The 18,404-nt window shown below is 42.1% G+C and overlaps 1 protein-coding gene across 8 annotated transcripts in view; it reads left to right on the top strand.

The window, feature by feature from the left end:
• The first annotated feature begins 2,861 nt into the window (after positions 1 to 2,861).
• The window catches only part of cd2ap (CD2-associated protein), a 107,962-nt gene continuing 92,419 nt past the window's right edge, over positions 2,862 to 18,404 (top strand). For 5 of the 8 annotated variants that reach the window (XM_085132994.1, XM_085132991.1, XM_085132993.1 and 2 more), the window contains exon 1: positions 2,864 to 3,286. In XM_085132994.1, coding sequence (XP_084989120.1) covers positions 3,283 to 3,286 — 4 coding nt within the window. In that variant the 5' untranslated portion in view covers positions 2,864 to 3,282. Of the gene's footprint in view, positions 3,287 to 18,404 lie in introns of all 8 variants that reach the window. The other 3 variants (XM_085132987.1, XM_085132986.1, XM_085132990.1) reach the window with 2 other exon arrangements.

Below are 18,404 nucleotides of genomic sequence, written 5' to 3'. Positions count from 1 at the left end.
ATTCAACTGCAGCCAACAGTGAGATATGCTGTGTGTGTTGTGCTTCTGTGGTCAGACACATTTGCATAGCATTTGTGTTTTGTGCTGCCTTTTGAAAACTTGTTGACATTTTGCTTAAATGGCTCCAGTCAGGATGAATTTACCCTCAAATACTTCCTCTCCTAACGGTTCATTCTCTGGGATCACAGTAAGCCGCAAAAGCCACTGTCCCACTGCAGCCACAGCTGCGGTGCAACAGCTCGGCTCAGAATGGCAAAGGCAATGACTGCAGAATAGGGCAAACAGTTTTGTCTTCAGAGTTTAAAAAAGAAAGGTAAAAACAAAATCATATGATCAGAAACTGCAGGTATGAAACTAAAGTCTTTCCCATTTCCCAGTCCCTGCGGTAAACATTCCTGTCCTTCCCGCACATACTGAAGGTAAAATGATTCCACACTGATACTTTGTGCCAAGAATGTTTCCTTCATTTCCTTCACTGCATTGTTTGGGTTGTGGTGTGAATCTTTCACATTGCATCCTCAAATGCCAAACCGTGATATTTACAAAACTCCTGCAACACATGGGATCAACGTCAGAAGCACTGATGAGTCGTTGTCGTGCATGTGTAAAGAAACAATGTGTTGAAATAGTGGAAGGAAGTAAATAGTCCTTCCCAACTGTAGTAGGTGTGGAGCAGTTATGTCCAGGTTTCAGCAAACACAAGCTGGTTAGTGCTGGTTACTAAAATAACAACTCTGAGTTTCACTCTGACCCACAGACCACCACAGATGCTCATACTGACCTATGTCTCAGACTTCATTACACAACACCATCTATCATCCATTCATCTATCAATCATTCTTCTTTCCATCCATCTGTCATCTATCCATCATCCATTCATCCATTTGTCAATCCATCATCCATCCATCCTTCATCTACCTGACTGCTGCTCGACACCCAATGCACATAACTCCTGCAATGCTCCTGCAGGTGTTAAGCCCACAGGACAGTAAATCTGTCGACACATTACCTAGACAAACATTCAGCATTACCCACAACAGTCCCCACAATCAGTTCCTGTATTCATGTGGTTAGGTATAACTGCTATACAAATAATTTTCACTGTATTTGTTGTAAAATAACTTTTATCTTGGACTATCTGATTTAACAGACAGTCTAAACCTTACATTTATGTAAGGAAATTTAAGCAAATGTAAGAAGTTATTCTTTTTGTTCTGACTGCTCAGTGTTTTTCTCTGTATTATTGTAGGGTCTTTTACCTTACCATATAAAGCATCCTGAGGCAGTTATATAAATAAAACTGAATTAAACTGTTTAGAATATATTACCTACAAGTATAGTAAATATAATAACCTGTTTTTTCATTTAACAGTCTTGTGAAGTAGTGTTCACACATACACATAGTATATTATACTGTTTTTAATGTCATTCTAATTTTTCCATTTTATCCCAGTGCTTACATTACATTACGGCTTTGCACATGTCTTTAATTGCTGGTGTTAATTGCTGCCCTCATTACTTACTTCCTGTGCTAGCTTTTTGCTCTTTATACATTACAGTGGCAGTCTGTTTGTTTGACCTGCCCTCTAACAACAGTGCTGTTACATTGTGACAAGTCACAGCAAATTTAAATACAACAGACATTAACCAAAGTGCTACACTACAAGTAAATCTACCAGCAAACAGTGCTAAACAGAGCAGATAATTAGAGAATAAAAAAATAATATAACAAGAAAAGATACAACCTGTTGAAATAAAGTAATAAAAGAGACCTATCGGGGAAAAATGACACTGTCAGAACCTGAAAATTTTGGTACTTACATACTGTTAGTGAGGGAGATGATCTTTTCTGAAGAGGGAAGAGGTTTGGAGCTGAAAATGAGAATACCCGGTACAGGCAGTGTCAGGAATCTGCATTACTAAAAGATGCTGATCACCAGCAAATGTATGCAAGACTGGTTGAAAGTGGTCTCCCGCTGCTGCTTGTGAAGTTGACTTTGTGGTTTCGTTGCCCTAGTTAAAGCATCTGATACAATATTGACGATGAGCCACAGCAGAGTGAGTGATTGAGGTCTTTTTTTGAGGTCTTTTATTCTGTTACAGCTTGAGTCCTCGAAGATTGTCAGAGACCGTGACTCTGTGAATATTATTACTATTCTTAATTTCTGTCAAACACTTTCTCTTGTGTATGGTATCAGAGATGAGTGCAATTAAATTTGTGCACTGTGCAGTCATCTTTATTTAAAAAACAACAACAACAAAAAACACCCTTTTATTGCCAGCACTATTGAGACAGCTGAAAACTGTACTGGGTTGTTTAACATACTGTCAACACCGAGTTTAAGCTAAATTAAACAGGAAATGCTAGATGTCTTTGTGGCACCTTGCAAACCAATGCACACATACTATAGGGAGACACTATCACAATATTTCACTTTGGTACTTCATTCTGTTCACATAATCTACTAAGTCTCCCAGAATTATACTCAGATGAGACGCGTTTGGGTCTGAGTTATGGCACTGGAAGGTGTGCTATCGTTCAAACGGCCCAAAAATCATGGGCCTGACATTCATAACAGCGTATGTTGTGTAGGTTAGATATGGTCCCAAATGTCACAAGACATCTGATATCTGGCCTATTTCTGTGGTTCTTGATGATCTGAGGCAGCCAGACTCAACTTAAATCAATTACATCAGCCAAGGCTAAATGTGAATGAATGAATCTATCTATCTTCCATTAAGTCCCTGAAAGCCTAAAGATTGATAGTGTGTAATAAAGACAGCCCCAACAGCAGAGTGGAAGGAGCTGCAGTGGTGTCTCTGCCAGGCTCGCACTAATGCAGTTACTGTACTTGCTGAATGGGACGTTTAACAGGAGGAGGTGGTGGTTGGGGTGTCAACATTCCATTAACCATTCCTCTCGCGGGAATGAAACATCGCGAAGTTTCCTGCTATGTAGTGTTTTGGTAGCAGCAAGAATCAGGCAATCGAAGTAGCAGCGAGCCGTGGAGGCAAGTCCAAGAAAGGTGGAGACTCCTGGATAACTTCCTGCACTCAACTCTAGAAGCACTACCGAGAGACACAACCAGGGGGGCTGCTGCCGCTGCTGGAGCGAAGACGAATGGATATACCCCTCATCTGGCTTCTTTTTCATCATTAACTCGACTAGAAAACTCTTGGCGGTTGGCCGTGCTCATCTACCTGGATAGTAGTTAGCTAGCAGCGAGGCTGCTGGACGACAGAATCCCAGCATTTGATCGCGAGGCGCCGAGAAGGACAGGAATGGGTGAGTTTCCATGATGTGGCGCTTGTGTGTCTGTTTGTGTTCATACGTTAACGGCTTTTTATTTCCCCACCCAGCCCGCTATCGTAACCCAGATTGAGCTTCAAATTAAGGGTCTTAAATTACGCTGTCAGCGGTCCCCCCCTCCCCCCCCTTTTTTTATACCAGCAGGGAGTTAAAGTTAGCCAGCCTTGGAAGCTAGCCTAGCCAGCTAGCTGACTGACTGGCTGGATAACGCCACCTCCATCCCACCAACGGATTTGGCTATGGTTGTAGCCAATGTTACCAGGAGCTTCGAGTGAGCTCAAGTCCAACGGCCTCCGCGAAAACACTCACTGTGCTGAAAATAGCCTAGCAGCTCGGAATTCCCATTTTATTCCCACCCGGCAGAGGCAATTATCCAAACTGAGGATAGAAGTGCACAGGCTGGAAACTTGTGACGTGAACCTGGCATCTTTGGCTCTGAAAGGTTATTAATAACTTCCTCTTCTGACGTTTGCTCTAAGCCTGATGTGATTTGGAAGTTTTCCGTGGCATACTCTCCTTGACTTCCCACACCCTAATCCTCCAGTTTCCTCTGCTTCGTCTTGCGTGATCGTACACCAGGGTCTTTTTTTTAAGGTGGACTCAATATGATAGAAAAAATGAAGTGGATTCTTCCAGACTTAAACAATTGTGTAACTGCAGCTTTTGATGTTGCACACATCTCTGTCACGGTGAGTGTGGTGCTGCTGTTGTGACCGTCATGCTGCTTTTGCTGTCAGCATGCAAAGCAAACCTCTGATATGTGTGTGTGTGTATGTGTACAGTGCAGACCTCCCCTGTTGTATCATCAGACTGCAGCTCTCTGTAGGCTGTGGTTAGTGTAGCGGTGTGCACTTGTTATCTCTGCGTGAAATTTTACTTATTTACTGTATGCTGTAAAACCGGTTTTAAGCTCAGGCTTTTGCAGCTTTGGGTGTCTGGGACTTTTTGGGATTTTCAAGTGACAGAGATGCTTAAAAAGACCCACAGCCACAGGGCTTTTAACTAGCTTAGAGTCACTGTGTCTGGCTTTGCTATGCCTTTGATCAGGTAGCTCATTCATAGCTGCGTTTGAACATGTCCCAGCTATGTGAGTGAGCCCCCTCACTCACACTGTTTGCTTTCCCTACTCTTAGTTTAGGCTACAAGCAGTCAGCCTCAAGGTGACAGATCTCCTGGTCTTTAACTTTTAGCTTTTTTTATGACAAGAAAGAAAGGAAGATGGGTTGCCTGAGATGACAAAGAAAAAGCGGTCCACAGATATCAGCATAGAACTTTTCATTACACACATAACTGGAGCAGCAGGATGTGAATTCCACAGCAGAGCCTAAATCAGTCTGGACACGGGCCAAACTGTTTGATTTAATATTAAACCCAATCTCTGCTGGCCTCAGCCAGTATTTAACAGTCTGTCGTCAGTGTTGACCTCCCACCCTGGCATTGGTGGCGTTGGGAACGATCATTTCTCTAGAGCCGTGTCTAAATATGTTGTTGTTGTTGTCAGCCTTTGAAAACATCTAAAGACAGATGTAAATGCTGTCACCTGTCAGCTGATATCTATCACAAGTAAGGGATTAAGGTAGACTGGATGATTCATGGCCATATGGAGAGCGTTGACTATCAGTGCTTTTTCACTGGTATTCACTTGTTTTTGGCTCTGAACGTTGGATGAAACTCTTGTCTTTTTACTGTGCTGCCATGCTTTGGGTCTCCTGATTTCCAAATGGACACATGCATCCCTGTTCCAATGTCGTCCTTAGTCTTTACAGTTGTGTTAGCACTGTTCATGCGTGAGGCGTCCTTAGTTTAGCTTTTAAAGCTAGTTTTAACATCTATTCTAATGTTATCTGTTTAGCTAGCAATGTAACACATCATTGTGAAGTCCAACTTCACTGATCCTCCAGATGTTGCAGATGTTTAATACCCAGCAGTGCTCTGTCTTTTTTTCCCTTTAGGAAACAAATCAGGCATAGTACGGTTTATCAGTTAGCTAGCTAACTTACTGCAAAATTCTAACTGCATTGTTTGTTTTTTAAGGTTTATCAAAAAACTCTGTGTGGTACATCCTCCATCCTCAAGACAATGTCTTGCTGTCCATGCAGAGCAACAGCCAGAGAGAGAGTGAAAAACAAAAGAGCTCTTCTCGTTGAGTGCAAACATTGTACATAAATATAGCTGAAGACACATAGCACATCCATTGTCTTCTGCTCATATTTATTGGGACTTTGTTGTAGTTATAAGATTTAAGTTGTTGTTGTGACTGCTCCCACCCCTGGGAAAGGTTTTGGTTATTCAGCCAAGCCCCACATTTTACTGAGCTTGATTTGTTGGGAGCCAAAAAACCCAACCAGTGTTGAATAGTGGGGCTTGCTGTGGAAGAGGAGCATCTTAACGTGGAAGAGTTGGAAAGACCTGAGGTAATCTTATTGGTTGTCTTTTAGACTTAACAACCAGCTTCTAATCCAGTGTTGGGGGTTTCTGATAGAACAAGCTCTCCTAGATTGTGTTTAAATAGTCCTTTTTCAGTATGTGTCACTTTAACATCAATAGTTAGCATTGATGTAAGCCATCTCAGACTGCCGGGACCTGTTTGACACGCATACCTGCTGTTTGCTTATAAAGCTACTGGTTAAGTCCCTAGTAGAGCAGGACCTGTTTAAATATTAGCTTAAAATAGGGGTCCCACTGAAGGCGAGTTTGACTAGTTGACTGAAACTTAAATTCCATTTGTGTTTAATGTGTGTTAGGGCGTCAGTAAAACAACCTGTTAAGCTGTTAAATGGGGAGAGAATCCAGGCAGTGAGTGTCTTTTCTCCTGGCAGCACACTGCTCTTTGTATCAGCCACCTCTCAGATCAGGGGGGAAGGAATGCAGTTATGAGTTTCCTCCTTACCGATCGTGTGTGAGTGACTGAGAGAAGCATGCAGCCTGCCTGGCAGTTGGCTCGCTTGCGTGGCCTTGTATACCCCCCAACACCCCTCGCTCCTTCCTTCCTTTCCCCCCTTTTCTCTCTCCACTGTAACATCTTCCTCTCTGTCATCAGCTTATATAAGATCCCATAAGTTAAAAGTTAAAGTCTTCACCTGCGCCGTGCAAGGAGAGTCAAACCAGCATAGCTCGTCTATTGATTGTGAGCACACAGACAGGACATATGGTGGGAATTTGCTGCTCTTTGCATTTACGAATTTGATAGCTATGAGTGTAGTTGGGATATGTATATTTAGATTGAATATTTTTTTCCCCAGCTGAGATGAATCAGAATGCGCAATGACTAACCAGAGTTGCAGCAGAGGTGGACGGACACTTCACCTGGTCTGGGTTCTTTCCTCTTTTAAAAAAAAAAAAAAAAAAAATTGTTCTCTTGGCACAAAGACAATAATCATTCTGACACATGCACATGTGAAACCTATTCAGTCTGTTTTGGCTTCTCTAAAATATACAGGTAACAGTTATCACCTATGTTAAGTTTGGAGGGTTAAGGGATGATTTTCCTTATGTATGTTTTAAAACCTTGTAATGAATGCTTGAAAAAGTATAATGAAGTCGTGTGGTTTAATTTCAGTTAATTAATTTAGTTCGACTTCAAATTTTTTTTTTTAGTCTGCAAGTCAGTACTTTTACTTGGTAAACTTGATTATGATATTTTCGGACATTTGCTGATCTGTTCGTCCAACGAACACCACTTTGTTTACCTAATAAAATATTGGTAACGGTAATACAGCCAATCACAAGTCTTCAAACATAGGGAAGATGGTTAAATATAGGCCTAAATGACAGTTGGATGTATCAGTGTCTGGTTTTATAAGCAACCACTTTACTTCATTGATATTGCACGGCTCCTGGTTGCTAAATCTGCATTGGTCTCTTCCTGTGTGAACACTCCTTGATAACTTCAGAACACTTCACTGGGGTATCTGGACGTTTAAAGAGCAACACTGGACTAGCTTACAGGACTACTAGTTACTCAGAGCTGACTTGCTGGGACTAAATACTTTAAATGATCAGGCCAGTAACAAAGCAGCCATTCAGTTAGTCCATCAGGAAGTGTTGCTCTTGTCTCTTGATATGAGAAGATTTAAATAGAAGATAGAAACTTAGACATTTTAAAAATCTCTTGTTAAATGCGGTAAAATTCAAGGCCTTTAGATCATCATTGGATTTAGTTTTAAGGTGTCAATATTCATTAATGCCATTATGGTTGTCCTAAATTTGATCCTCTACATGGGACTGGAACTGAGCTTGGCATCTAGTGGCTATTGGCTCTGTAAACCCTGACCCACTTCAAGACTTTGCTGTGCAGATGTACAATTTTTGCATTCCAGTATAACCTCTGAATACACATGACACACAAACAAGAAGCAGCTGTTTGAGTTAATATTCAGATTTTGTAAAAAAAATACATGTTTGTTAATGCAAGTCTAGTTTTAGTGTTCAGCTGGATCAGTTGCTGTAGCAAATGACCCAAATACAGCGGAGCTACATTTGAATGAAGTGGAGTCGTTTCACGTATTAGTGAATATTTAAAGACCGAGATCAGAGCTGAATGCAGTGAATTATAAAGGGGACCTGCTGAGTCAGCGTTTCTTTTATATCGCAGTCCCAAACTCTGCCGTGTGTGTGTTTCCAAAGTGGATCAAGTCCTCAAACATAAGCCGTCTCCCTTTCTCACTAATGTCACAGCAGCAGCAAATATGTCAAGAATCCTTAAGCACCGCTCCACCACGCCTAGGTGTCATCGCACTGTTACCGTCACTGTTACCGTTTTTTTTTCTTTTTAAATTTCTTTCCTAACATTATTTTTGCTAGTTTTTTCACACCCACCTCAGAGACGGCTGACTTTGCTTTCCCTGTGTGGCCGTGCTCAGTAGTCAGTAGGGCAGCAGCATGGATGTGTGCTTTGTATCCACTCAGAAATGTGGTTGTATCTCCATAGAAATGCCGTCTGTTGGCTGTGAGAGTGAGGCTCCGTGGGTCTGTTGTACAGCCAAGCAGCGTTAAGTGGTTTGTAAATGTTAATGTTTCCAGCCATTCCGTATCATGATCCATATCTATTAGAGACAAGAAAAGGCCTGAGGGAAAGGGGTTTATCACACATGTCCGTAAGCACGGTGAGTCAGCAGCAGCTGGACCTGCTGTTTTGTCTTGGATTTACACCTGGCTTACCAAGTGCAGTCTGGCTCATCCAGACACATCCTGCTGCATTTACACACTTTGTTTTCACCCACCCAGATAACATACAGAATGCTGAGAGGTGTGACAGTGTGCAGTTGCCCATATCAGTACACACATACAGTTTCCCACACATAGACTATGCTCGTCGGTTATCTGTTTTGGAGATGAAATGGATTTGTTTCTTATGGATTTTGATGTGCAGAATCCAAATACGACACTGTTATTGTGGGTATTGTGGTCACTTTGCAAGGCGTTCGGGATGGACACCCAATTAATGGAAACAGGTTAGGGTTATGGAAATGGTGGTTAAGAGGAGATGAACACTGTTATGAGCTGTGGCACCAAACAGGAGGTGCTCTCTGTCATCAGCTGGAGCTCCTCTGTTTTGACTATTCCTACCATTTAATTGCTGTGCTTCTGGGAGCTCTTGTCTCTCCGTTCCAGTTGTGCATTTAGAGCAAGACAGTAGAAGCACTCCTGCAGCAGGGATGTGGCTGCCGCTGGCCACATTATTGATGTTTTCTAAAAACTTGAGGTGCTTTTACCCCCACCCCCACCACCATCGATACTGTGTTCACATTAGATTGGTAAATGATTCAAACTAAGGTCCAGTTAATTTCACATCATTGACGCAGTAGGATAGCTGTGCACCAGTAATGGAGCTAATCTGTTGTAGTCTGGTGTCACCTGGCTATGAAGGACTAGCAGACCTGCTGACCTACATCTACACAGCAATACAAAGATGGCGAGGCACCTGTAGGCTCGTCAGCTTCCTGCTTCGGTGCTGAAAGTTGTTTGTCAACGCCTAGCAAACAGTGAGTGTATGTTCAGATGTGCTGTATGGCAGAGCCCAGTTATGAGGTGTTATGAATATAAACTGTAAAGCAGTGTAGCTGTTTCTGGGGCAGAGGCCAGGACTAGAGAACTTGAGGATATGCCTTGTCTGTAGGGCTGCCACGATTAGTCGACTAGTCACGATTACGTCAACTATTAAAATCGTTGACGACCAATTTAATAGTCGACGCGCCGTTTGAAGCTTTGTAAGATCCCGAAAGACGCAGGAATAAGTAGTAGGATTTAAAAGTATAATAACGGACTGAAACAGAAGATGGCAGCACTGCATGTCCAGGGATGCCAGCTGCCGTTAAACCCCGAAGAAGAAGAAGCAGTGTTTGGTTTCATAGCTGTGTCCAGATTTAGCAGCCACATCCTTCAGAAGCTGCATTTGTAGGCCAATTACGTTACAGTGACACGGCGAAGCCTGTCCAAATTCGAAGACTCCCCCAAATGCGGCCGAAAAATGCGTCCTTCATTTCCCCAGATTTGAAGGATGGGTCGGGTGTATCTGTCGTGGCCCAACCTGTCTCAGAGTTCATAGCGTGGCCCAGCCAATTCCAGTTTTCAACAATGGCGGCAGCTACTTAGTTTTAATATTACTCTTATTACTCTTTCTGGGTCACAAAATAAACTTGTAACATATTTTCAGGCGAGAATGTAGCTGTGTAAACTTCAAATATCTGCTTGGTTTATCAAGACATCACATATTTGCAAAAGTGCTCCGACGTTTTCGGAGACCCACGAGCTCGATAGCTAGAGGGTTCAAGGCCCACTAGAGCTGGCGAGAACAGCGAACTCCCGGGGCACATTTTCAAACCCCCCGCGGTCTTTCGCTACTCAGGTTAAACATGATATATAAGTCAAAGGAGCTTGCAAAGAAAAGGTGGTCTCCCACTCAGACCCATAGTCAGTAGCATAAACTCAGCCACTTATAACATTGCAAAACACCTTGCTACCATCCTTGCTCCTCTCGTGGGGAACACCCCACACCACATCAAGAACTCCACCGACTTCACTGACAAGGTCCAGAAACTTACCCTGGATCCAGATGAAACCATAGTGTCCTTTGATGTAGTCTCTCTCTTCACTTGCATACCCACCACGGAGGCAGTGGAGACTGTCAGAAAACGACTACAAGAAGACAGCTCCTTGGAGGACAGGACCAACTTCACACCCGATCAGATTTGCACACTGTTAGACCTCTGCCTCACCACTACATATTTCAAATACAACGAAGGCTATTACAGACAAAAACATGGCTGTGCTATGGGCTCCCCCGTGTCACCTATTGTAGCCAACCTTTACATGGAGGAAGTGGAAAGGAAGGCTCTTGGCTCTTTCAAAGGAAGAGTACCCAGCCACTGGTACAGATATGTAGACGACACCTGGGTCAAAATCAAGACACAAGAAGTGGAATCCTTCACTGCGCACATCAATGCTGTGGATAAAAACATCAAGTTCACCAGGGAAGACACGAAGGATGACTGTTTGCCTTTCCTGGACTGCGCTGTGCACATTGAAGAGAATGGCAACCTCAACATCGAAGTTTACCGGAAGCCCACACACACGGACCAGTACCTCCTGTTTGACTCCCATCACCCTCTGGAACACAAACTTGGAGTAATTAGGACCCTACACCACCGGGCAGAACATGTTCCCTCTAAGCCTGAAGGGAAAAAGAAGGAACACACACATGTAAAGGAAGCACTCAAAACGTGCGGCTATCCTAAATGGGCGTTTTTAAAGTCAGCAAAGAGGCACAGAAAAGAAGATCAGACACCAGCGAGGGAGGATAAGAAGGACAGGCGCAACAACATTGTCATCCCCTATGTAGCCGGTGTATCAGAGAAACTCAGGAGGGTTTTCTCCAAGCATGACATCCCGGTGTACTTCAGACCCAGCAACACACTCAGACAAAAACTGGTTCACCCGAAAGACAAAACGCCAAAACACAGACTTAACAATGTGGTGTATGCCGTACAGTGCAGCGAGGAATGCCCAGACCTCTACATTGGAGAGACCAAACAGCCACTTCACAAGCGCATGGCACAACACAGAAGAGCGACCTCCACAGGACAAGATTCAGCTGTCCATCTGCATCTTAAGGATAAAGGACACTCTTTCGAGGATGCCAATGTTCACATTTTGGACAGAGAGGACAGATGGTTTGAAAGAGGAGTGAAAGAAGCCATCTATGTCCACTGTGAGCGACCATCTTTGAACAGAGGCGGTGGTTTACGACACCAACTCTCTGCCATCTATAATCCAGTTTTGAGATCCCTTCCCAGACGCCTTAACGCCCACTCACACCCTGGGCCATCTGACCTCAGGAATTCGCATGATAAGGTGGGGCCAGGTTTCACAATGAAATCACCTGAAACTCTGGCTGATTGGGACCCACACCCAGTTCCACACCTTGGCTCAGGCGATTAGAGGATCATCAGGGGGTCCTTTTGTCCCTCTGTGGGGGGACACTCCCACTAGGGTTATATCTGGGACTCTCCACCATTTGACCTTAGAACTGAAGAAGCCTCTCGGATGAGAGGTGAAACGTCTTCAAGTAACTTAAAGAAGTCCAGACGCTTTTCTTTGCAAGCTCCTTTGACTACGATGACCTGGATGACTGAGAACCTTCACAGACATGATATATAAGTCACTCAGATAATTTAAAAATGTTATTGTTTGGCTTTTTTCAATGTTTTATTTGTTCCTCAGTAAATTGATTTGGCTGAGATTAAAGTTACAGTTTTTACACAGCTGAATAAATGTCAAACAGAGAACTGATTAAACAGAAGTGTGAAATGGTAGAGAATTTACTGCAGTGTCCTGTTGTTATATTTTACATTTGCATTTACAATCTTCAAATTTCATTAAAAGTTTAATAAACTATCATCTTGTCTTTATTTTTAGTTAGCACATACCTTAAACTAGGGATGCACCGATACCACTTTTTTGGAAACGAGTACGAGTACTTGCATTTCAGTACTTGCCGATACCGAGTACTTAATAAAAACATGATTTAAATTTACAGGTAACAGCTTTAGTCCTATAATTTAACAAAAAACAAAAACAAAAACAAGGGACTGGTTTGGAGTTAAGAACATTTATTTAAAATGAAAAGCATGTTGTATGTAACATATTACAGAATAAATAATTATGAAAAAAAAAATTAAACAGTGACAGTGCAACTCAAGTATTTTTTTCAGTTTATTGTAAACTCTGCCGCTTTGGACAACACAAGGGGCATTAATAAACATCTTTGCCATTTAGTGCACAATATTTGAATAAACTAACAACATCCACCGACATAGAACTGTGGCAGTCAGTGCAACTGAGGTAGGTATTAACATCAAGTCTAAGATGACTCACTTAATGGAGAGAAAAAGTGAGTAGCTTTTCTGCATTATCAGCAGTCAGACTGTTTCTGTTTTCATCTATAATGTGTGACACTGAGCTAAAAAGCCTTTCACTTTCCACACTGTTACATGGGGCTGAGAGGTATTTACGGGCTATTTTAGCCAAAGTGGGGAACCTGATTTTGTTGACACCCCAGTACATCAGAGGACTGTCTTCATGAGGGCTTGGGGCCTCTCTGAGGTATGTGTCGAGCTCAATGGCAGCACCTGCTGCCAGCGGCTGTGCTGCCTGGGGCTGCTCCTTAGCGATTTCATCAAATACAGTGTCCAGACTGCTGCTAGTGCTGGCCTGGGCCTTGAGGAACAGTTTAGCAGGAGGTTCTGCAGCTTCTGCCTCTGGAGCAGTGTTGTTGGAGAAGAAGCAGTCTTTATACCTGCACAAAATTCATAAATGTATTAATATGTGGAAAAATAGGATTCATTTTAGTTTCCCCTAAACCACTGTGACAAATGCCAGCCATTTGACTTTCTGGTAATAATAAGGGAAATGTATTTCATATTGTATATATTGCATACATTTGTATTTGTGTATTTTAGTTACAAATATATAATATTTCAGATGTAAAATAATCTTACATTTAGTACTGTAACTATACTCATTGAATACCTATAGCACACAGACTTTACCTTGGGTCGAGTATGGTGGAGATGAAGTAAAGTGGGTTGGTCTCGACGTCACTGAAGCGATTCTTGACAGCTGCCAGTAAGGTTGCTTTCATTGTCTTGATGCCGTGGTCCTCGTCTGTTTCTCTGTTTAGAAGTCTCACTAGCACAGTCACAGCTGGGATGACATCAGAGGCTAGTGCGTCGTAGCTGCTCACTTTTTTAGTTAGTTCCTCAAAGGGGGCGAGGATGGCAACAGTCGTCTCCATAAGAGCCCATTGGTGAGCGGTGAGATAGTCAGGGAGTTCATGCTCGGACACGCCCAGCACTCGCTTTTGCTCAATGAGGGACTGGAGCATGTAATACGTGCTGTTCCAGCGCGTCTGTATGTCCTGCTGCAGTCTCTTTATTGGCTGGTTGAGCTGTCCCTGAATGTCCTTGAGGCGGGAGTAGGCTAAGGCGGAATGTTTAAAATGCCCAACTATTTTCCGTCCCACTGCTATAGCATCGGCTATGCTCCTCTGTGCTAATAAGCATGGGTAAATAAGCGTGGGTAAACTCTTTGTACTTGTTGTCGTGTTGGGATTTTAGGTGCTTGATTAAATTTCTTGTGTTAAATGCGCTACCTTTTGAGCCTCCTCTGGACAATTTCGCTTAGCACAATTTGCAGTCCGCCTTTGTTTTCGCGTCTTCATTCACTTTGAAATAGTTCCACACGGCTGACTTGTCTCGCCTCGCCTTCTCCCAGCTCTGAGATGCAGCCAGGGCCTGGGGGCGGGCACTCGGCGCCTGTAATTAACCCCTTACATGCCGCTCAAACATAGACAGGGCTCAGACCGTGGTATCGGTCCTCGGTTTTGGGGAACTTTTAACGAGTACGAGTACTTTAGAAAATGTGGTATCGAGGCCGATACCCGATACCGGTATCGGTGCATCCCTACCTTAAACACTTCAAGCTGTAAGCTAATGATAGTTATATAAGAGCAGGCACACGCTGGTGCGCTTTATGTCCAATGGATGCATGATCCGATTAGTCGACTAATCGCAAAAATAATTGGTGACTAGTCGACTATCAAAATAATCGTTTGTGGCAGCCCTACTTGTCTGAAAGTCGCTGCTTGATCTGAGCTTGTCCAGCTTAGGCTATTAGGAGACTTTTCTTCACTTTCAGTTTTCAGGAAACTCTAACTTTCACCCTCAACGTTACTTCATAGGTTGCAGCTGTTTCAGCCTCAGTCTTGCTGCCCCGTGGCCTTACTCCAGTGACTAGGCAGGAAGTTTGCTCATGCCACGCACACACAGCACCTGTACGCCGTCTTTTAATGTGCCCATGCTTAACATATGTGGAAAGGCATTTCCTCCAAGGAACAAACCAAGAGGACTTTGTCCACTGCTACACCAAAAACTAAACAAAAACGCATTCTAAAACAAAGACAAACAAACAAAAAACAAATAGCGTAAAATGAAACGATAGACGTTTTTATATCGTCATCCGATATATATCGTTATATCGAACAGCCCTAGGGATATAACAGTAACAAAAGTACATTTAAACAGGCAATACCTCTAGACTAGTAAAATAAGAGATAAAGGGTTGCCACTTGTGAAAAAATTTGGCCGTGCAACCTCTCAACGTATATTTAATTTTTTCAAGTTTTAAAAAAACATGACATCTTTAAGCCACCGGGTTTTAGTAGGATACTTTACAGACTTCCAATGCAACAATATTAGACGTCTCGCTAATAGGGATGTGAAGGCTATACTATCCTTTTGTGTGGAATCAAGTGTAAGTGAGTGATCAGGAATCCCGAATACAGCAATCAGAGGACAAGGATGAAGAGTTACCCCAAGAACAGTTGACATAATAGCAAAATACACTGTCCAGAAACCTTCTAGCTCAGGACACAGAAAAAACATGTGGCTAAGGTGACAAGGAGAGCCATGGCATGTATCACATTTATTTTCCACTTCTGGATGCAATTCAGAAAGTCTAGACTTAGAGAAATGCACCGTGTGTATGACCTTAAATTGAATGAGACCAAGACGAGCACAGGAGGTGGAAGATTGTACCCTCGCTATAGCCTGTTCCCAAGACTCCTCATGTATTCGAATTCCTAGTTCTCCTTCCCATGTACACTTAAGCTTAACATTAGAGTGCTTACTAAAAGACAGGATAGCATCATAGAGTTTCCAAATGGTTTCTCTGTGATGAGGAATAAATGATAACGTAGTTTCTCACTGCTGTGCTGAAGGTAAAGAGGGGAAATTTGGGAAACACTTGGCAACAAAATGTCAAATTTGAAAATAGCGAAACAAATGGGTGATAGGGAGATTATAACGAGAAGACAAATTGGGAAAACTTATCGAAAACACCATCCACATATAAATGTTTGAACTGTTTTATACCCTTGTCACTAGGGCTGCTCAATTAATCGAATTTTAATCACGATTATGATCTGGGCTTTCAACGATCATTAAAAATGACTGAGCCGATTTTTAGCACCTCCCTCATGCTTTACTTTCGCGCTGTTCCGTGTGTCAAATCGAGCGCACCTCTCTGCATTTCGAACACGCGTCACAACAATTAAGAAGACCCGAGGGAAGCTCGGAAAGCTAAGCAGAAGTTATTTGGAGAGGAGAGTGACTGCCGTTGATTGAAAAGAGAGGTAAAAAAAAAAAAAAACTTCAGTGGTGTGGAAACAAGTTCGCGGAGTCAGACGTGGATCAAGTAGACACAGTGTGTAAACTTTGCTACGGTGTAGTAGCTGCACCACAGAGCAACACTGCAAAGTTCATTAAAGATAGATGTTTACATTTTTCATTTATTTCTTATATTGCAAACATTTGCACTGTTATCAGTATTGGCACACCATTTTATATTATTTTTTAAAGTCATTATTCAATACATTGTTATTGTTAACCCTTTAAAGCCGGACAGAGCAGCACGCTCCGTTTTGTGTAACTATTTTTAAATCCCTGTAGAACCTGAACCATGTAAGCTAGCGCAATATTTTTCTGCATATGAAACCAGAGGAGTTGTACTTACATCTTATGCCATCAGCTTGTCCTAGGTCACGTTTTCCTTCCACATAAAGCTTTGCAAAAATTGCATAAAAAGCACTTGCAGGAACAAAAACATAATATTCCAGAAACACTCTTTGCCGATCCGATCAGCTGTTCGTAACACTTCCCACATTGAAACAGACGTCAGCGCGAACTATCGCATGTCCGCCATTTCCTGCCCGAAACCGGAAGTGACGTCATTTTCGCGGAAATTTTTTTTTACTTGTACCTATACTGGTGTTTTTATAAGTCATGTTCGACTTTTCTGAATAGTTTCTGGGATGCTTAGAAGTCGAATTGCACTGCTGGAAATAGTTTATTTTGATGCACATGCTGTTTTTTTTGCAAATTTGCATCATAGGATTGTTTTTTGTTTTCCCTGCAGTATATAAAAATTGCTGTATCTCCAAAATAAAACTATTAACACACTCAAAATAAATTTCCTGTTGTTGTAAAGTATTTTTTGCAACTTTCTTTGTATTTAAAGTTTTGAGGGATAAACCTCTTAAATTTCTCCAAGTAGAAATATATGTAAAAAACAAAAACGATTTTCAATTTTTTTGTAGTTTATTGCACTTTTTTGCAATTAATGTAGTTACTATGGACTTAATGCATACATATTATTAAAATATGGGCTATAACAGTTGTATTGATGTATAGCAACTTGAAATGCTCCCACAAATGGCACTACAGCATGTAAAAAAATAATATAAGCTCTGGCGGACTTGGTTCTATGGTAGGTCTTAAAGGGTTAAATAAATATCGTCAAATAATTGAGATCTCAATTTCAGTGAAAATAATCGTGATTATCATTTTTGCCATAATCGAGCAGCCCTACTTGTCACACCACACGTCTAAACTGAAACCAGATTTTGAGTGTGTTAAGAACCACCTGATTATCAGTATACAGAGAGGGTTTTACGGGTAAAGAGGAATAGAGCAAAGCTGGTAAAGAAGAGCCCTTACATGACGATAGCTCCAATTTGCACCACGAGGAACCAGAAGATTTTAGCCAGTAGCAAAGTTTATGGATGTGAGCGGCCCAGTAGTAGGCTAGAAAATTAGGTAATGCAAGTCCTCCACTAAATCTGCATCGCTGCAGCAAAGTTTTAGAAACCCTAGGTGGCTTCCCTCCCCAAATGAAAGAACCAATAATCTTGTCCAGTGAAACAAAAAAATGTTTCGGCAAAAATAAGGGAATTGACTGAAATAAAAAATAAAAATTTTGGTAAGATGTTCATTTTAACAACATTAATCTTACCGATTAAAGAAAGGGGGAGATTACCCCATCTTTGAATATCAGATGTAATCCTTGATATAAGAGGAGACAAATTTGCTGATTTAAGGCCAGATAGAGAGCGAGTAGGGCTGCACGATTTTGCATAAAATGAGAATCACGATTTTTTTGCTTAGAATTGAGATCACAATTCTCTCACGATTTTCTTTTCCAGTATAAATGTTTATTGCACTTATTAACTGCACATCAACTTCGTAACAGTTGAGACTGAACATAAAAACAATAAATAAACATAAAAACAACAAATGTCTCACATTTTGTCGTTCCGTCTCCACCGTTGCTCGACACTGCGCGTATAGAGCAGGTAGTGCAACAATAGAAAAATAGTTGCGGGACGGCACTGTGTAGCATTTGTTAGGGTGTTGATCATTTTCCTAAATCCCTCGTTTTGCACAGTGTTGATGGGAGCCATATCTTTGGTCAGGTGATAAGTGATAGCCTCCGTAATTTCTTTGTGCCTGCGGGAGTTCGACGTGTATAGGGAAGCGCTGTATAAGGTTCCCGTTATTGATGTTTGGGTGGTTGACCGGGACGGATTTTCTCCAGTCACTTTCTCGCCATCCTTGACGAGCTCGCCGTTGTTTTTTTCCCTGCCAATTTTAGCAGCCAGCTTCTGTATCACGTGGTATAAGGCTCCACCCTTGTCATTTGTTGAGCAGGAAGAGTGAGCGCTTGTTTTCATGCAGATTACGTCCTGGATCAAAATGCG

This window comes from Neolamprologus multifasciatus, chromosome 15 (genome assembly GCF_963576455.1).
Source record: "Neolamprologus multifasciatus chromosome 15, fNeoMul1.2, whole genome shotgun sequence".
NCBI lineage: Eukaryota > Metazoa > Chordata > Actinopteri > Cichliformes > Cichlidae > Neolamprologus > Neolamprologus multifasciatus.
This window is presented reverse-complemented; position numbering and strand designations above follow the sequence as displayed.